The 21931-nt window shown below is 36.4% G+C and overlaps 1 protein-coding gene across 1 annotated transcript in view; it reads right to left on the bottom strand.

Annotated features, from left to right (window-relative positions):
* Nucleotides 1-6964: 6964 nt before the first annotated feature.
* Nucleotides 6965-21931, bottom strand: part of LOC137633305 (actin nucleation-promoting factor WASL-like) — a 54318-nt gene continuing 39351 nt past the window's right edge. The window contains exons 9-11 of the mRNA XM_068365527.1: nucleotides 16858-17102; nucleotides 11321-11407; nucleotides 6965-9308 (exon numbers count right to left, since the gene is read on the bottom strand). Coding sequence (XP_068221628.1) covers nucleotides 9150-9308; nucleotides 11321-11407; nucleotides 16858-17102 — 491 coding nt within the window. The 3' untranslated portion in view covers nucleotides 6965-9149. The remainder of the gene's footprint in view (nucleotides 9309-11320; nucleotides 11408-16857; nucleotides 17103-21931) is intronic.

The raw sequence follows: 21931 nt of genomic DNA, 5'->3' as shown, positions 1-21931 counted from the left end.
AGACCCATAGTAATAAAGTTTAACAAAGACCTTGTGGCCTGATAGGTAACGTCTCTGTCTGGTGTTTGCCAGACGGGGGTTTGAGTCCCGCTCAGACTCGTTAGCACCATTAGTGTCTGCAACCTTACCATCCTTGTGAACTAAGGTTGGGGGGTTTGGGGGAGCCTATAGGTCTATCTGCTGGGTCATCAGCAGCCACTGCCTGGCCCTCCCTAGTTCTAGCTTGGATGGAGAGGAGGTTTGGGCGCTGATCATATAATATATAGTCAGTCTCTAGGGCATTGTCCTGCTTGCTAGGGCAATGTCACTGTCCCTTGCCTCTGCCATTCATGAGCGACCTTTAAACCTTTAAACTAGCATAGAGCTATTTTATGCTTAGGCATGAAATTTATATTTTTTATGAATATTTGAAAAAAGAAATTACTTAGGGACGTATATAAGATCCATTAGTCATCTATGGGGTGATCACTTTGAGTTTACTTGTGATTTAGTTAATGCTAAACAGTATATGTATATACAGAAGACCCTACACTTACAAATATTTTATTAAAAACCATTCAGATATAAATACAAATCCAACTGAAAATAAAAAAGATAAGATAAACAAATACTGTAATAAAACAATATTATATAATTTAATACAATAAACAAAACAACATTTGTAGTAACCCGATATCCATTTCAAATGAAACCCGATTATTTGTTGACTTTCGTAGCTGGAAATCATAGGTATAGGGTTCAGGTTAGGCCTACTTACAAACCGCCTCTTAGAACCAATAGTTTGTAAGTTCAGGACCTTCTGTAACTTCAAATCTTTTAAGAGTGAGGATATAATTGCAAAGTTTACAAAGGGACCAAGCTTTAGTGTGGAGCAAGACTAGACCCTCGGAGAAGAAGTTAAAATACTGTTCTAATAAACTACACTTATGTTATCATCATCATCATCATCATCATCATCATCTCCAACGCCTATCGACGCAAATGGCCCCTGTTAGATTTCCCCCGTCGTCTCTATCTTGAGCTTTTAATTCAATACTTCTCCATTCATCATCTCCCACTTCGTACTGCATAGTCCTCAGCCACGTAGGCCTAGGTCCTCCAACTCTTTTAGTGCCATGTGGAGCCCAGATGAATGTTTGATGAACTAAAGGTAATCTCTGTTAGGGAGTGCGAAGAGCATGCCCAAGCCATCTCCATCTACCCCTCATGATCTCATCCAAATATGGCACTCGAGTAATCACTCTTATAGTTTCATTTCTAATCCATGGTATGACAATGAAACAATTCCCAATAGATCTATTAGATTTGAGAACAAAGCCCTCAGAAGGATATTGTGAGTCAAATGACATTTAGGTAGGCAAACTTAATTAATGGCATGTGTTGACTGGCTTAATGATGCTGAGGGGACTTGGGAGTGAACAAGAAAAAAAAAAAAAAAAAAAAAAAACATGTAACTTTGGTGTGGGAGAATCAAAATTCACACTGACTGATCCCCTATATTGTGTGAAAAAGTGCTCAAAGAAATTAAAAAGATGCAATCTGTAGTGGCTTTTGGAAGTAGGTTTTACACGGTATAAGGATTCGCTTGTGTGTAGTGGTTTTGTACGGGATTATTACACCAATCCTTGCCAGGTGACTGAAAATGGTCTTATCCTACAAGATCGAGCTGGAGATTCTTTAATAGCCTGGAGGGGGCAGTTTTAATCTGGTGTTACAATAGTGTTGAGGGATGAAAATGACCTCGCAAGTCATCAATCAGATAAAAGACGTGAAGGTTGGACAGCAGTAATATGTTGTTGCTGTAAATTAGGTCTGCATTTGTTGCAGAAATAAAGTTAGGAAAGAAACCTTAAAGCATGAGTCAACCTATATGATTAGTGCATGGGTTCATGATCGAGATAAAAAATGTCAAAAAAATTCATTAGATAGAGAGCATGAATGCTGTAAGGTAAATTATATACAGTACTGTACTACATTATATACTTGTGTCATGGATGTTCCATTGCCATTATTTCAGTACTATGCGTGTGTTCTATACTGTACATACTACAGTACATATGTTGAGAAGACAGCAAAAATTTCATTATAGAAAGTTAAAGAACCTGATGTTGATATACTGTAGTTTAATGGCTTCCTTTATACAACATGCGCAGGCTTTTCCTAAGCCGCAGACACATGCAAATTGAACACCGTATTGTAAAATGGGATGATTTGGCACCAAATTTTGAACACAACCATATCTCATTATTTCTGAAACCTTTATGTATCAACCTTTGATGTGATCAAATGCAACTAGGGGTGGGAAGGGTGCAAATTCTGACATTCAACAACAGTATTTGGTTGGGTATTATAGCCAATTTTGCGAAGGATATGTATTCACCCGTCTGTTTGTTTGTGAGCAACTTTACGCAAAAACTACTGTACCGATTTTGACCAAAATTGGTAGTCAAGTTGGTTATGACCAAAGGATGAATCTGTAACATTTTGGATAAAGTATGCAATCAAAGTACAGTTCAAGTATATGGAGCAGTAGTTTAAAAATAATCAATACTGAATGAATGGCAAATATTTTGTATGTTAATGGAATCCTATCAAATGAGTTTCCACTAAACAGTGGAGTACTCCAAGGGAATGTGTTATCACCTATGTTGTTTATCCTCGACAAATCCTTTAGATTTTGAAGTAAATATATCGAAGCACAAGACTGCTTGGCGTGGTGAAGGCATGCTTTCTACTGAGTGCAGTTAGATATGTACTATAATAAGTTCCTGTCCACATATGTGTTCAATTTGTAAGATGAAGTTTTAAGACAATATATAGAAGCCACGAAGGCATGCTTTCTACTGAGTGCTCCTCTAGTTAGATACGTACTGTAGTAAGTTCCTGTCCACATATGTGTTCAATTTGTAAGATGAAGTTTTAAGACAATGTTCAATTAGCAAGTGTGTAACTATAGTCCATTTCTTTTAGCGATGCATATTTGCACCGACTCGCAGCGGTGCCCTTTTAGCTCGGAAGAGTTTCCTGATCGCTGATTGGTTAGAATGATCTTGTCCAACCAATCAGCGATCCGGAAACTTTACCGAGCTAAAAGGGCACTGCCGCGAGTCGGTGCAAATATGCATCGCTAAAAGAAATGGACTACTGTATAGCTTTACTTTGGGCTTTATAAAGAAAATTATGATTACAAAAAATGGAGAGGGTTGACTAGTATAGTGCAGGAGTGCAGGTGCGTTGTTATTAACCTTTGTAATTACAGTGGTGTTTGTGTATTAATTTGATACACTACACACCACTCATAACAGTTCAATGCTGTACAATATAATTACTATACAATACATATATACAGTAATTATGCATCACTTATGATATACTGTACTGTTCTTCTGCACAGTAAATATTGATCGTGATACAAAAGTTTGTGCATTGTAACGATTTCATGCGAGATATTTCGTTCAAGTGCTGATTTCATGGGTGCATTTCAAGTAAAATATAGTTTTATTTGACTTACTTTAGACAGGAGTGTGCTAACTTTTCTTACCTCTATCCTTTCTTCAGGTTTTATTTATTGTTTCTGTTCGCATAGGGCAGAATAAAAATATGATAGGGTTTACCCTTGGATTTTGAGGTAGCCTACCATAAGCTTATTCCCTTGGTCACACTTCCCAACTGTCTGTAATCCACCTGAACCTATTATTGCGAATAACAAAATTCAAGGAATAGTAAATATAGCGAGTTGTTTGTTACAGCTACAGAGAAAAAGACAATTAAGTATATTCTTAACCCTTTTACCCCCAAAGGACGTACTGGTACGTTTCACAAAACCCATCCCTTTACCCCCATGAACGTACCGGTACGTCCTTGCAAAAAAATTCTATAAAAATTTTTTTTTTTCATATTTTTGATAATTTTTTTGAGAAAATTCAGGCATTTTCCAAGAGAATGAGACCAACCCGACCTCTCTATGACAAAAATTAAGGCTGTTAGAGCAATTTAAAAAAAAAAATACTGCAAAATGTGCTGGGAAAAAAATAACCCCCTGGGGGTTAAGGGTTGGAAATTTCCAAATAGCCTGGGGGTAAAAGGGTTAATTATATTCTTAAGAAAAATTTGAATACCTAAGTCAAAGTGTCTTAAATTTAAAATGAGAAATTTGGAAGTAATTTGTAATTTTCCTAATACAAACCCGGAGCTATTTATAGGGGATATTACATTCAATTACGCTGAAAGTAATATCCCCTATAAAAAGCAATGGTTTGTACTGTATACTGATAGAACAAAGGGTGTTTTTTATGTGATACACTGAACAGTTTCTTTCTTGAATACAAAGGGGAAAGGTAACCTCTCCAACTGAAGTGTTTGACGCAGTTTTGTGTTATTTAAAGGCTTTACAATTGACAGTATATCATCTAAATTCACCATACTCAACAGTTCTTTTTAACTTACAGTAATTTACAAATATACTTTAACTAAAAGGACTAGCATATAAAGTTCTTAAAAATATAAGATCGTAAGAGTAAATCACCAACATACAATCACAAATAATGAAACATTTTACCAATGGTAAAAATTGGTAATTAATTCTACTTTCAAGATTTGGCAGCTAGTGGAGACATATAAAGTTTTGGGATACTAAGACTAGAAAGATGGTGTATGTTAATATATAAAGCTACTATATTTTGATAGTTTGCAAGCTTATATCACTGTTAAACTTCCTGGTTGTATACAAAAGGCACACAGTTGTCCGGGTATTCACTTTTTATCAATGAATGTCGAACTATCTACCTATTCTAAATGTGTCACCAAAGTGAATCCAAGTACGGTACAGTAAGTCCCTTAAATAAGAACTTTCCGAGATAAGAAAATTAGCGTGCATTAAATAAAAAACGTTTAGTATAAGTGTAAAACAGAATACAAAATAATCAAGTTCTTTAAGAAGTACAGTACTTTCTAAGATATAGATTACATGTAGGCTACCTCACACGTTAGCAAGATCGCCTGACCGAAAGCAACGGAGAAGTCACCCTTGGAATGCATCTCGTTCTCACGTAGGAGACTCACTGTACGTGCATGTAACTTTGCTAGCCTAATTCAGATCTGAATTTCATGATGGTGCCTGTATAATCACAAAGAATTCATTTAAAGAATGACTACTAAAATCTAAAATATTTCAGGGTTAACACTTATATAATAACATTTATGGAAAGTTACCTAACATAATACTGTACTGGTTTATACTTTATAAGTACAGTAAGTAGAAAATCACAGTTTTTGTCTGCAAGACTTGTGACCATGAATACCTTTGGAAAAAACCTTGACCCTATAAGGTCCCCAACTTACAAATATTCAAAGATACAAATCCAACTGAAAACGGGAACACAAAGGGAAAGCACAGGAATACCACATGGGAGTCACGTGGTACACAAAGGAGTCGGGGATATAAAGAGTCGCACTGAGATAAGGAGAGCGACGAGATGATATCGCGACGCGACCAGAGAACTTACTGAGGACCGAGACCCAAGCTAGCAGGCTGCCTGACACGGGCCTAGCCTCAGGGCACGTATCCTACCACCTGAGGTTAGACCTCACAGAAAACGGAAGTAGGGTAAACTACACAAAACTCTGGTCGGATGAGAGGAGATTCCAGGTAACCCCTAAGAAAGTAGTTCGAGATAAGTTTCCATGTTGGAACAACTCAAATATTGTATCAATAGTTCATAAAGACATTTGTAATATAAAACAGGATTACTTGTTGATTTTTTCAACTTAGAATCCTAGGCATGCGAGTTGGGTGAAGCCTACCCTTGGTAAAGCTAACAAAATTCAACTTGCAAGTTGACTTCCAAACACCTTCTTGAACCCTATTAAGTTTCTAATGTTGAGGACTTTCTGTATATGAAATTCTTAACTAAATGTTCTAGTTTGATCCATCTATGGAAAGTAATTCATGTTCCTAACCCTTCTCTCCATAAATTCTTGTCTTCCGTAGCTATACACATACCGCATGCTTCCTTAAAAGGGATTTTGATGTAGGAAAAATCTATTTTTGGGTGATATAGCTGTGTCGTTCTGATGAAAGTTCCTTCTAGCAATTTTCTACAGCACAATATTTATGCGATTGATATTACAAGAGAATTACCGTCAGGTATCACGGGGTTCCAACCCCCGGAAACGACTATCCGAAGATATCGTGTATAATCAGGGACGTATCCTAAGATAACCATAAATATCTGCACCCCACACAGACCTTACCCAGTCTAATCCTCTAAGGGGAAGGATAAGTAAGGAGCCGTTACATATCCTATCACCTTTCTGTGCTCCTATACGACCGCGCCTCTTCATTCATTTGTACGCAGCTGGTGGCTACAGTTTTTGGTAAAAAAAAAACTAATGTTTAAATGCTCATCAAAGCCCTTTGATCCAAATACAAACCAACTTTTGCTGGACTGATTTGAATAAATATCACTACTAAGCTAGTCTGCCAACCTACAGTCGAATTCTATACTTGTTGAGCTCCAAAATTGAGATGGCATGAAAAACAAGGGCAAATGCTAAAATTACCCTACAGACAGTTATTTACTATGACTTCGACCAAAGGAACTACAAAGGCGAAAATTTAACATTTGCTTAAGGGGGCCAGCCACCAATATCTTTCGACATTGAAAAATGAGTTACTTGGTGTAAGTGTAAGAAAAAAAAATATGGTTTTACACCCCAAGAAGTTTCATCTGATTATCTTAATAAATAACAGAGATATAGGGCTTTTTTCATTATGAAGTCATCCTAACTATGTCACTGGTATTCGTAAGTTTGACAGACAAATCATTTGTACGGCCATTTTGGTATACACATAAGAATGAAAAAGTTTTCCCTCATAAGTCTGACAGCCACATGCATCTAAAACAGTTATCAATCTTTATGAAATTACGACACAGCTCACCAAAGTGAGTCTTCAATCTTGATAACTTGTTTCCCCATAAGCGAGAGTAATTATGTCCCTTTGTTTACTCTTGTGAACATAGTTGTTCTGAACATCTTTATAAGTGTTTTGCCAATTAAGAGGAGACATCTGACTCCGATGCGTCATGGCATAGCGGGCGGAGTATCGTTTGATTCATTGCTAAAGGGGGAAGGAGGACCCAGGAGTTATGATGGAAGAATCAGCAGTGGAAGACATGGAATACGTAAGAAGGTCCTCAGGTTGCAAACATTCAGATACAAACACAAATACAAATGAAATCATAAAGCTCAGATATTGTATCAGAAACTCACAATGAACAATTCGACTTAAACAACATCTTGGACCCCATAAGTTTGTGAGTTGAGGACTTTCAGCTAACACAGGGTAATTTTGATGTTATTACTTTAATTCTACGAAGAGGAAAACCAAACTTACATTAAAAATCTTTGGATGCTCAACTCTAAAACAAACTTTTTCTCCCATAATTTAATCAATCTCTGTTGTTTATCATCCTATTCCGAAATTAATATATTAATAGAAAAAGAATAAAAACTATGGTTCTCAGAACGGATTCTCATTACCAGGTAAAAATTTCTTTTTATTAAAGATTTAAGTTCTTAAAATTAAAATAATCAAATTGTTTAAATTCTATTCTCACAAAAAATGTATGAATACCAAAGTTATGTTACTTTTCACAACAATAGATATGAAATTTTTTTAAATATAAACTTTTAAAAAACTCAAATAAAAAATCTCATTTGATTAGGGAAAAATATTGGTCTGAATGACGTAAAATTTTAGTACGAAGAAAACATTATGTAGCACATCTAAGCATATGTGAAATTCATGAATTTAAAAGAATATTCTAATACAAGGCAGCTGGTCCCTTTAAGAGATATAGAATCTTTTCTGATTAAATTATGGTGTAGGTTCAGTATTTGTCCCTTAGGGGTCAATTATGTTTAACACAAATTAATAATTTACCAAGTCAGAATTTGTTTCTCAATATACAGTGATACCTCTGGATACGAAAGTTTCTGCTTACGAAAAATTCAGGGTACGAAAAGCGATCCGAAGATTTTTATGCCCCAGTATACAAAAAAATTTTCAGGATACGAAAAGCTTACGAGATCCCAACTCGTCGCCGAGAGTACAGTACCTTTTTTTTCAGGGTATCAACCCTTAATTTAGGTGTACAGGTAACAATACACTTTCACTGATCCAAATGCTTTACATACAGTACCGTAACTTTTATACAGTAGTAAAGAAAACGGACTGTTTTCTTAGGGCGTGGAGGGGATAACTAGGCTATAACTACATTATTGAATAATCTCATGGTGGTTTCTGGAATGGATTAGGCTGTTTTTAATGGTTGGGTTAATTATTGAATGATAGAAATGGCTGCATTGCATGTTTATTACTACAGTTTAGCATGTTTATGAAAGAAAAGGTGTCTTTTCGTAAGGCTTGGAACGGATTAGGCTATTTACATGTAAAACGCGACTCAGGATACGAAAAAATCAGCATACGAAACCGTATCCTGAACGGATTACTTTCGTATGCTGAGGCATCACTGTATAGTTGTTTTGGTTTAGCGGCAACTCGCATTCTGAAGGGCCAGAGTTCAAGCCTAGCTCTTGGTTTAACAGATCTCTAAGGTAGAGACAATACCATACTATCATTTCCAAATGAGAGATGCCCCGTGTCGTCAGCCGCCACTGCCTGGTTCCCTCTGGTCTTAGCGTGGGTAGAGAAGGGGGTTGGGTACTGGGTATTTATTATGTTCGGTCCATAAGATATTGCGCAGCAATGTAATAAACTGGTTTGTGCTCCTCATGAGAGGCCTTTAAACCTTTTAAGAAATATATATAAAGCTTGAAAAAATCACTTTCTGAAATTACGTTTTAACTCCTAGAATTGTCCCTTATCTTGTTAATTTTCTTATCAAGCTCATTAAAATTACTAAAATAAAAATTGTTTAATATTTTACAGTATAAAAATCAAGGGCAGAAAACATAGCAGTTTATGATATACAACTGAATGAAAACCACCATAAGCTTACATTAACAGATGGAGATCATTATTATAAAGGAAATTAATTATACCCTACCGTCTCGTTTTACCGACTGATATACAGTACACTCATTATTTTCAACACTAACCATAAATTCTCCAGCCCAAACACTTTTTAATCATCCCATTCATCATTGTCGTCATCTTCGTCGGAACTGTCAGAATCAGGCTGAATGACCCTAGCACGGTCCAACAAGGCGTGGCTCAACTGCTTGGCCATGCCATCCAAAGGAGGACCCTCATTCTTTGACGCACCTGTTGTCTGATCCGTCACCTATGGATGCAATGTATTGTAAGTATAAATAGATAGAATTGGGAGTGGAATAGATAGTTGTAGAAAAATCTTCAAGATGGGATTATTATTATTACATATTATTATTATTATTATTATTATTATTATTAGCTATGCTACAACCCTAGTTGGAAAAGCATGATGCTATAATCCCTCTCCTGTATCTAATCCTGCGAGACATCGACAAAGAGATGGAGCTGGGGGGAGAGTGACTGTTCCCTGCACTCTAGTTTTGGGGTGTTTTCCTGCTGCTTCCTCCGGAGCCTTAGAAGACCACGGAGGTAGCAGCAGTAGGGGATTCAGCATTATGAAGCTTCATCTGTGGTGGATAACAGGGGAGGGTGGGCTGTGGCACCCTAGCAGTACCAGCTGAACTCAGTTGAGTCCCTTGTCAGATTGGGAGGAACGTAGAGAGTAGAGGTCCCCTTTTTGTTTTGTTTCATTTGTTGATGTCGGCTACCCCCCTAAATTGGGGGAAGTGCCTTGGTATATGTATGATGTACATATTATTATTATTATTATTATTATTATTAGCAATGCTACAACCCTAGTTGGAAAAGCATGATGCTGTAATCCCGAGGTCTCCAACAGGGATATGTAGCCCAGTGAGGAAAGGACATAAGGAAATAAAGTACAAGAGAAGTAATGAACAATTAAAATCAAATATCTTAAGACCACTAATATTAAAATAGATCATATATAAACTATATAAAGACTTATGTAAGTCTGTACAACATAAAAAAAATTCACTGCAAATTTGAAATTTTGAGGTTCTACTCATTAAACTACCTGATTAAGAAGATTGCTCCATAAATTGGTCACAACTGGAATAAAACTTCTAGAATACTGTGTAATATTGAGCCCCATGATAAAGAAGGCCTGACTATTAGAATTAACTGCATACCTATAATTATGAACAGGATGGTTCTGTCCGAGAAGATCTGAATGCAATGGACAGAGATTATTTTTGGTTAGACAAAAAATTTGGAAAATATTAAATGACCAACAGTGCAAAAGTTGGCAAAATTGAAAACCTATAGATCACACACCATCCCATGAAAACATCAATCATCATCAATGTAATGTTTTTACATTTAACTCTCCCCTTTGCAAGGATGAGTGTGAAATTATCTTTCTCCACTCACATCTGTTTTAAACTCGAGCCATGTTGTCCTGATGGAAGTTCCTTCTGGCCACTCCTACAGTATAATATTTCTGCGATTGATATTACAAGAGAATTACCGTCAGGTATCACGGGGTTCCGACCCCAGGAAACCACTATCCGAAGATATCGTGTATAATCAGGGACGTATCCTAAGATAACCATAGATATCTGCACCTCAAACAGACCTTACTCAGCCAAATCAACTAAGGGGTAGGATAAGTAAGGAGCCGTTGTACATTCTATCGCCTTCCAGTGCTCCTATACGTTCCCGCTTCCCATTCCTTTGATTCCTATACTCAAAATTATATCTAGGTCTTAATCTATCCCTTTTTGCATTATTTCTTGAACCTTCTAAGTCTTTTGTTTTAATCATTCTATATCTGCAGCTTTTCTGACCATCTGTTTTGCATGTTGAAACCATCTAAATCTTTGAGTTCTCGGCATTTTTCCTAGCTACTATAGACAAAATTATCTATTTTTACACTAAGAAGCTCAACCTACTTCTATGTCATAACTATCTGTTGAAGCTCTTGAGCTTGTAGCTTTCAGCTTTTACCCATGGTTGTAGCTTGAATAATAATAATAATAATAATAATAATAATAATAATAATAATAATAATAATAATAATAATAAAAGCATAAAGGTAATGCTCACCATAATTCATGAAAAAGAAGATAGCATGAATAGGCCTACCACTTGGCTACGAGTTATGAGTATCTTGTAAGGTGTTTTATTCAAGGGAAAACATTAAAGGTGATGAAGCCTTTATATAACTCATATTGAAAAGATTTGAGTGAAACTATTACACAAAACTAATTGGATACTGACCTTCTTCAGCTGTATTCCACCTCTGATTTCCTTTAGCAGATTACCCCTTGAACCTTCCTCGGGTTTTCTTTCATTGGGCTCCACTTCCTAAGAGAAGAAAATACGAGAGGATTGATTTATTATCAGTTATCTGGCATCCTGACATCTAAGGTCATTGACATAATACAAGAGGATAATTGGAGGGTCAGCTCATAACAGCTAACTTTTCAAATTATTCACGTACATATGGTATGCAAATTAGGAAAATATCAAGATTGCTTTTAACCCTTTTACCCCCAAAGGACGTACTGGTACGTTTCACAAAAGCCATCCCTTTACCCCCATGGACGTACCGGTACGTCCTTGCAAAATAATGCTATAAAAATTTTTTTTTCATATTTTTGATAATTTTTTGAGAAAATTCAGGCATTTTCCAAGAGAATGAGACCAACCTGATCTCTCTATGACAAAAATTAAGGCTATTAGAGCAATTTAAAAAAATATATACTGCAAAATGTGCTGGGAAAAAAATAACCCCCAGGGGGTTAAGGGTTTGGAATTTCCAAATAGCCTGGGGGTAAAAGGGATAATATGACTTTTCAAATTATTCACGTACATACGGTATGCAAATAAGGAAAATATCAAGATTGATTTTTAAACTCGTTAGTTGCTTTGATCCCTGCAACCTCACCATCCTTGTGAGCTAAGGATGGGGGGTTTGAAGGGAGCCTATAGATCAATCTGCTGATTCATCAGAAGCTATTGCCTAGCCCTCCTTGGTTCTAGCTTGGGTGGAGAGGGGGCTTGGGCACTGATCATATGTATATATGGTCAGTCTCAAGGGCATTGTCCTGCTTGATAGGGCAATGTCACTGTCCCTTCCCTCTGCCATTCATAAGTAACCTTTAAACCTTAGAGATTTTACACAATACTAAATGTACAAAAGGTCCTCAAATTTTCAGATGTTCGGAGATAAAAACACAAATTCAACTGAAATCATAAAGCTCAGATATTGTATCAAAAGTTTATATGCAGTAATAAGATAAAGAAATACTGTAATAAAACAATATCATAATGTTTAATACAATAAGCAAAAAACATTTGCAATAACCTGATAATTATTTCATAAGAAACAGGACTATTTGTTGACTTTTGTAGATGGAAATCGTAGGCCTCGGAATCAGGTTAGGCCTACCCTAGGGCAAAATTCTACTTAACCCTTTTACCCCCAAAGAACGTACTGGTACGTTTCACAAAACTCATCCCTTTACCCCCATGGACGTACCGGTACGTCCTTGCAAAAAAATGCTATTTAAATTTTTTTTTTCCATATTTTTGATAATTTTTTGAGAAACTTCAGGCATTTTCCAAGAGAATGAGACCAACCTGACGTCTCTATGACAAAAATTAAGGCTATTAGAGCAATTTAAAAGAAATATACTGCAAAATGTGCTGGGGAAAAAATAACCCCTTGGGGGTTAAAGGTTGGAAATTTCCAAATAGCCTGGGGGTAAAAGGGTTAAGTTTGTGAGTTGAGGACGTTCTGTATGCTAAATTGAGTGAAATTCATTCATACGGTTAGGTACCTTATCATTACATAGATGCAGGAGGCACGAATGGATGAAACTACAAAATATACATTGTACCCACTACCTGGGCAACAGTCCAGGTCTGCGTGATTTCCATCTTACAAGCAAGTGATACTTTTACAATCTGAATATACGAGCCTTGATGGTGAAGTAAAGACATGTTGTAGAAAAGACAAAAGAAGGAAGAGAGATACTTCTATAGATAAAATAGAACATAATCTAAATAGAGGAGATGCAAGAAGTGTAAGATATGCTTATGCGGGTATTCGAGAAATCACTGGAAAGAGAAAGAAGAGAAGTAAGTTGTCTGTCAGAAATAAAAATTGAAATCTTCTAACTAAGGAATATGAAATAAGACTAGTGGAAATTTATTTTTGAAGAGACTAAATAGGTCACCATGAGGAAAACATCCTTGAGACTGAACATGATCTTCCTATAAATGTATGAAACATTAGATTGGCAGTTGTTTTGGCAATCAAACAACTGAAAAACTATAAGTCACCAGGAGTGAATGGTATTGCACCTGAAATTTTGAAGGCTGATGAGATTCGAACACCTATTGCGTTCAATATAATTCAATCATATGTAGAAATATGAATGGAAAAAGAGAGGGATTATTGTTAAGAGGGAGATTTGGGAGACTAGGAATTGCGAGGGATCACATTATCACCAGTAGGTATAAACGTTTTTTTCCAAGCTTATATTGAATAGAATAGAACCTTTAATAAATACAGTAGAATACTTTGAAAAGAGCAAACAGGTTTCAGTAAGGGTAGAGGATGAGACAATCAATTTTTATTCTACGACATATAGGTCAACAGTGCAACAAACTAAAATCACTTCTTGTTTTATGCTTTGTAAATTTTGAGAAAGCATTTGATAGTGTTTCGCATAGTATGTTAAAAGAGATTCTGAGGCACTATGGGATACCACAAAATATTGTAAACACCATAATGAATATGCATAATGGAACTTGTTGTAGGGTAATGGTTGATGGTAGTCTTAAAGATGCATTTAAAGTCAAGACTGGAGTACTACAAGGTGGAATACTATCCCCTCTACCTTTTATTATGGTGATTGATTATCTCATGAATAAGGTAATGCAAGGAATGAATAATGGCATTCAACGAAAGATGGTGTTACTGTCACAGATATACACAGTTAGATATTAAATATATTTTTTGAGAAACGGTACTTAACCCTTTTACCCCCAGGCTCTTTGGAAATTTCCAACCCTTAACCCCCAAGGGGTTATTTTTTCCCCAGCACATTTTGCAGTATATATTTTTTAAATTGCTCTAACAGCCTTAATTTTTGTCATAGAGAGGTCAGGTTGGTCTCATTCTCTTGGAAAATGCCTGAATTTTCTCAAAAAATTATAAAAAATATGAAATTTTTTTTTATAGCATTTTTTTGCAAGGACGTACTGGTATGTCCATGGGGGTAAAGGGATGAGTTCTGTGAAACGTACCAGTACGTCTTTTGGGGGTAAAAGGGTTAAAATACAGTCTACCCAGTTGAATAAGGCACTATCAAAAGAACTGCCTTCTTAGCCAAAAACGAATAGCTGCCAGTAATGCTTTATATTACTCTTTGTTTTTAAGTGACTAAAAGTCCCCAAAATTGTGCTAAGCTACATTAGTTTATGAATTTTGTATTTTTGCACTCTTTTGTTATAAATCTGGAATAACTATATCTTTGTATCATAGTATAGCTCTCCAGGCAATAGCCTTAAAGGTTTTTCTTTTATTTTCAGTTATCTCAATCACTGGCTCATGGTTTTGATCAGATTATACTATATGAAAGACCATGGAATGTTACTCTCCTTAATTTTGAGAATTAAACACAGAATGGGGCTGAAAACAACAAATAACATCTATTGAGCAACCGTCACAATGAGACTCAAGATTGTGTGATCTTGAATACGCAAATGATATAGTTCTGATTGCCTCTACAATGACTGAAATGTAGAAAATGATTGATAGGTTAGTACTGGAGGGGAGAAAGGTTGGATTGATGATTAACCATAGAAAAATTGAAGTCATGCAGATTCAGTGTTCATCAAACAAACTGCCTTATCAGAGGAGTAATATTACCAAATTCAAACTCTTTCAAATATTTAGGAACAATCATTACCAGCAATGGATCACTAGTTACAGACTTCAAGGAGAGACTAGGGAGGGCAGAATGAGCAATGGGCACATTAAAAACAGTTTGGAGGTCAAATCAAATATCATATCACAGAAAAGTAAAAAGATAAATTTCTCCTGTACCAACCGACGCAAAATTTCTTGCCTTTAAGAATAAAACATTGCAAAGGATTGCAAATAAAATGGCAATGCCATATGACAAATGCTCAATTCGTGAGGTGGCAGAGGTGCCTAATGTGGACGATATAGTTAGATCACCAAGATGGAGATGGATGGGGCATATTCTAAGGGAAGATGAGTTAGTCCAGGATGTACCTGAACGGAAGCCGCTGGGCAGGAGAGGACGTGGTAGACCAAGAGAAACATGGCTAAATCGGAGGGAGGTTGGATCTGAGAGATGGCACAGGAAAGAAGACATATGGTTTGAATTTATTGAGGCCCTATGCATCCCATGGGTGGCAGAGGATTAAATAAGTACAGGACCAAAGGATGAAGACTTAACAGCAACTAAACACAGAGGGGAATGAAGAGAACCAGGTCACTAACTTACCTACCTGACCAGACAGTAGTGTTAATTATCCTTCTTTCTCTTACGATATATGGGTAATGTTACCTGATGGGTTTGTGTTAAAACAAATGTTTCTTTAAACCCTGTTGCATCACCATATGTGAAACTTATTATACAATATTGAAAACTGCTTTCACTCACTGGACTTAATTCCTGACTTTTAGGTTTTTAATTTTTAGAAACTCAGACAACAGTATTTCCTAAGTCAAACATAATTTCAACAAAGTAGAGATAACCTCTTGTCAAGGTATATTAAGTGCTATTTACAATACATTATAGGAAACAATTTTCAAAGCAAACACTCTACCATGAGCTTGACTCCCTGAAAGTTATGTACAAGATCTCTGTCAGGGGACAAATGGTGAAATATCTGGATACAGGTAAGTTTAAGTAACCGACTTAGAATAAGATAAGGAAACCAACACTGAAGATTGAAAAGGTGAGGAAACTGAAATTAGAGCTAGATGAAAGAACATTTTGAAGACACTAAATAGGCCATCCCCACCAAACAAGGCAAATAGAAATATATCATTTGCGAATTCAAAATCGTATAATCTCTGGTCCCCGTTCCATTGAATGCCATTATTCATTCCTACCATTACCTTCTTTATAACATAATCAATCATCATAATAAACAGTAATTACAAAGGGACATTTAGTAGCACTCTTATCTTAATTCCCAAGAATTTATTGTACCACTGTAAAGACCCTACTCTTCAGGGATCCTATAACAGGGACCGAGTGTACGTAAGCTCTACATACAAAAACACCACACAGGATAATTTACTAAATGCATTACCTAAACAGTTTTCACATCAATTATCAAAGAAAAATTTTCCAAGTGTTGAATTCTAACAATTTGAAGTAAACAATGCACTCAGAAGAATATTGAGAGTTAAATGGCAAGACAGGATTAGAAATGAAAGTATAAGAGAGAGTACTCAAGTGCCATATGTGGATGAGATCATGGTGAGGAGTAGATGGAGATGGTTTGGGCATACTATTCGCACTACCCAAGAGAGATTAGTTCACCAACAGTTTAACTGGGCTCCACAAGGCACTAGAAGAGTTGGAAGACCCATGCCTACATGGTTGAGGACAATGAAGCATGAAGTAGGAGATGATGAATGGAAAAGTATTGATTTAAAAGCTCAAGATAGAGATGAATGGCGAAATCTAACCGAAGCCCTTTGGGTCAATAGGAGTAGGAGGAGATGATGACGATGAAACAACGCAACTATAGGCACATACCTTGAGAGGACTGCCACCAGCACGTATCTGATTCATGAGAGCTGAACGAGCGTCAGGTTGTGAAGGGCTGGAGGAGGTAGGTGTCGGTGGTAGCCCTCCAGGTGGCGGCGGACGAGGGGGACGAGGTACATTACCGGGCGAAGTTGGGAGACTCTGGGGCGGTGTAGGTGGTGGTAGTGGTGGAAGTGGTGGTACACTGGCATTAGTTAAAGGTGGCATTGGTGGAGGGGGGCTCTTCTTATAGCCTGAAAATAGGACAGTTTTATGGTAACAGAAGGTCCTCAACTTACATACATTCGGGGATATAAACACAAATCAAACTAAATACATAAATCTATACTGAATACTATAACAGGACAATGAAATACTGTCATAAAACAATACTGTATTATATAATCGAATACAGTAAGCAAAATGACATTTGCAATAACATGATTGTCATGTATTATGAAGTTTGTCCTGTTGGGTCTGCAGAGTATTGTTTACCAATTTGACTCTCGCTGCACTTGTTGACGAGGCGATAATGTAGCCGAGATTTTGACTACCGCAGTAGGGAACTCGTCAGCAAGCAAAGAGGTGCTCTGCTTTGAGGAGTAGTGGGGCAGTGTAAGAACATGGTCTGGTAGCCCTATCGTAAACTGGAAGAACCCCCAAGGTAATCTTCGTGATGTTGAATGTTGGGTTAAGTGTTTATTCTATATTGTATATAGAACATTTGTATGATTATCGATGTATGTTATTTTGTTTTAGTAATACGTCTTGGGTGGTGATCACCTTTTGTCATGTGTGCTTTATTTCATCACAGGTTTTCGTTTAAGTGTTGACCGGAAGTCATGTACCGACAATTATGCCCTGGTCTATTTAATTACATTATACGATGCTGTGTATTAGTGTATTTCGATTGTTTAATAATTTGCATTCACGTATTGTTTCGCTATTATTTTTGTTAATGTTAAGTTCAAGCTTTTTTTATATATATTTCTAAAAGAAATAGTTTCCTTTCTGCAATATTTACCATCATCTTGTTTATGAACCTTTTACGAAGAGAACGGTCTACTTCTCCCTAGTGAATTAAGTCATAACAAGCTTTAACTATACAATTCACGTGACACTGATATTTATTTCACATGAAACGGAACAATTTGTTGACTTTTGCTGCTGAAAATCGTAGGCTTGTGAGTTAGGTGAGGCCTACCCTAAGACAAAATTTCAAAAAATTCAACTTACAAAAACCTTCTTAGAACCTATTAAGTTTTGTACTTTGCAGACTTTCTCTAGTTTAACCCTTTTACCCCCAATGGATGTACTGGTACGTTTCACAAAACTCATCTCTTTACCCCCAAGGACGTACTGGTACGTCCTTGCAAATAACTGCTATTTACATTTATTTGCATATTTTTGATAACTTTATGAGAAACTTCAGGCATTTTCCAAAAGAATGAGACCAACCTGACCTCTCTATGACGAAAATTAAGGCTGTTAGAGCAATTTAAAAAATATATATTGCAAAATGTGCTTGAAAAAAAAAAAACCCTGGGAGTTAAGGGTTGGAAAGTTCCAAATACCCCAGGGGTAAAAGGGTTAAAAAAATTTTCTAATCAGACCCCCATAATAATGCTGGACTTTCATACAGCTAACAAGAACTTGTTCTTATAGCAAATATACAAAATGCTAGCATATATTTCTTATTTAATAAATGAAAATTCAAAAATTTTATAAGGCAATGAAAATTTTCAATGCTGTCAAAATTTCTTTCAATGACTCATACATAACGTTATTTTTCTCTTGGTTGAGATTTGGACAGCCACAAAATATCACAAATTTTGAAAGTAATTTGTATTTTTCCTAACTATACATACATGAGTTTTTTAATAGGAATATAACTTCAGCAGAGGTGGAATAACAGTTAACCCTTTAACCCCCAGGTTATTTGGAAATTTCCAACCCTTAACCCCCAAGGGGTTATTTTTTTCCCAGCACATTTTGCAGTATATTTTTTTTCAAATTGCTCTAACAGCCTTAATTTTTGTCATAGAGAGGTCAGGTTGGTCTCATTCTATTGGAAAATGCCTGAATTTTCTCAAAAAATTATCAAAAATATGAAAAAAAAATTTTTTATAGCATTTTTTTGCAAGGACGTACCGGTACGTCCATGGGGGTAAAGGGATGGCTTTTGTGAAACATACCAGTATGTCCTTTGGGGGTAAAAGGGTTAATAGGAGTATAACTTCAGCAGAGGTGGAACGTCTGTTAAACTCTTAACGAGGTGGTTGGAGGAGGTTGTAGTTACTGACTGGCATTCAGCTGGATGGGAGATAAAAGTCCCGCTCAAACTCGATAGTTTTTTTTAGTGTCTGCAATCTCACCATGCTTATGATCTATTATTATTACTATTGCTAGCTAAGCTACAACCCTAGTTGGAAAAGCAAGACGCTATAAGCCCAGAGGCTCTAACAGGGAAAATAGCCCAATGAGGAAAGGGAAAAAAGGAAAATAGAATATTTTAAGAAGAGTAACAAGGTTAAAATAAATAGTATTATTATCATTATTATTAATAGCCAAGCTACAACCCTAGTTGGAAAAGCAAGATGCTATAAACCCAAGGGCTCCAACTGGGAAAAATAGCCCAGTGAGGAAAGGAAATAAGGAAATAAATAAATGATGAGAAAAAATTAACAATAAATCATTCTAAAACCAGTAACAACTTCAAAACACATAGGTCATATATGAACTATAAAAAGACTTATGTCAGCCTGTTCAACATAAAAACATTTTGGAGTCTTGAGAGAGCCTACACGTCTTCCTGCTGAGTCATCAACAGCCATTTCCTGGCCCTCATTGATCCTAGCTCGGGTGATGGGGCTTAGGCACTGATTTGAATATAAGGTCAGTTTCAACGGCATTGTCACTATCTCTTGCCTCTGCCATTCATGAACAGAATTTAAACCTTTAAACTTTGCCCTATAAAAAGAGCAATAGAGATGACTTGTTAACCTCTTGATGATGTGGCCATAAAGATGTCACAGGTGTTAGGCTAGGTCCCTACAAGGTAACTCGTAGACAGTTATGGAAGAACTTATAACCGCGTAGAAGATATGTTGTCTGAACGCATGGTCATTTATGAAAAAAATTGTGGAATGATCTTCTTAATCAGTTACTTGAGTCAGTGGAACTTGAAAAGTTCAAACTTGCAACCAATGTTTCTATGTTAAACAGGCTGACGTAACTCTTTATATAGTTTATACATGTAAGATTTATTTTAATTATTGTTACTGTTCTTAAAGGATATTTTATTCGAATTGTTCATTACTTCTCCTGTAGTTTATTTATTTCTTGATTTCCTTTCCTCATTGGACTACTTTTTCCTGTTGGAGCCCTTAGGCTTATAGCATCCAGCTTTTCCACCTAGGGTTGTAGCTTAGCTAGTAATAGTATCATTACTTCTCTTGTGGTTTGTTTATTTCCTGATTTCCTTTCCTCATTGGACTATTTTTCCCTGTTGGAGCACTTGGGCTTAGAGCATCCAGCTTTTCCAAATAGGGTTGTAGCTTAGCTAGTAATAGTAATAATATTGTAATAAAATGATAATAATAATAATAACAATAATAATAATAGATTCATTACTTCTCTTGCAGTTTGTTTATTTCCTGATTTCCTTTCCTCATTGGACTATTTTTCCTTGTTGGACCCCTTGGGCTTATAGCATCCAGCTTTTCCAAATAGGGTTGTAGCTTAGCTAATAATAATAATAATAATAATAATGATAATAATAATAATAATAATAATATATTCTATCCATCCTCCCCCCCCCCCCTGTCCAGGAAGATATGGGGAGATACTTTTCAACAAAACTTGTCTACAAAGAAAAGTTGCTTCATCAAGAGGCTTACCTACATCTCGTGTCTGGTTCAGAACATAACAACTGCTACAAACCAAGGAAGGGGAAGAAAGGAGAGGGAAAAGCCAGTCATTCCTACCTTTCATTCTAGACTTGCGTCGTGATCGCTATCTTGGACGAGATGCTTCTCGTCCCGTGAGAGAACTATTCATTCCAATAAATGTTGGACAGCCTACATCAAACTATGGGTAAGGGTATTCAGGAACCTGTGCGAATACTCCCTAAGGTAGTTAATTCTAATAGTCTGGCCTTCTCCATCATGAGGGTCAATACTAAACAGTATTCTAGAAGTTTTATTCCAGCTGTGACCAAGTTGTGGAATGATCTTCCTAATCAGGTAGTTGAATCGATTGAACTTCAAAAGTTCAAATAGACAGCAGATGATTTTATGTTGAAGTCTGACATGTCTTTTTTTTCAGTTTATATATGAAATATGTTTTAACCTGGTTAATGTTTTTAAAATATTTTAGTTTAATTGTTCATTAATTCTTATATCGTTTATTTATTTCCTTATTTCCTTTCCTCACTGGGTTATATTTCCCTGTTGGAGCCCTTGGGCTTATAGCATCTTGCTTTTCCAACTAAGGTTGTAGCTTAGCTAGTAATAATAATAATAATAATAGTGGAAGGTGAAGGTTGTCTGTCATTACTAGACCACTGCCTTCAAGACCTACGCCACCGAAATGTTCTTCCCGAAAACTAAATTGGATCCAATACCCTTGATCTCGTGGTCTCTAGCCCGGATGGTCTTCCCATCCCCTCACTGGTTTCAGAGTAGGCATGTCTGATTGTCTCCCGAAGCCAGAAAGGATCGGCGTTCTTGGATATCTTATTCTTCACCCTTACGGTGTTAAGATAGTCTCTGGAGCACTGAGTTTTCTTCAAGTCGTGCCGTAGTGCCTTCACAGGACAGAGAAACCTTGATTCCCGCTGGGTGCTTTTTATAGAGAAGAAATGGAAAAGGACTCAAATCTAGTGCCATTTGTAGCGGCACCACATTTCACTGTACTATATCTCACAGTTAACAACCTGACTCCATTCTACCTCAAGCTGAAGTCATTTAAAATATTTCAAAGGACAAAAGGTTTGTATACGTATAAAAACAAATTGGCCGTGTATACATAGTTTATAAAAATATTGCAGTACTCAAAGGTACAGTACTTTTCATAGTAATGG

The sequence above is a fragment of the Palaemon carinicauda genome, chromosome 42 (genome assembly GCF_036898095.1).
Source record: "Palaemon carinicauda isolate YSFRI2023 chromosome 42, ASM3689809v2, whole genome shotgun sequence".
Classification (NCBI taxonomy): Eukaryota; Metazoa; Arthropoda; class Malacostraca; order Decapoda; family Palaemonidae; genus Palaemon; species Palaemon carinicauda.
The sequence above is the reverse complement of the archived record's forward strand: the minus strand, read 5'-3'. Positions and strand labels throughout refer to the sequence as shown.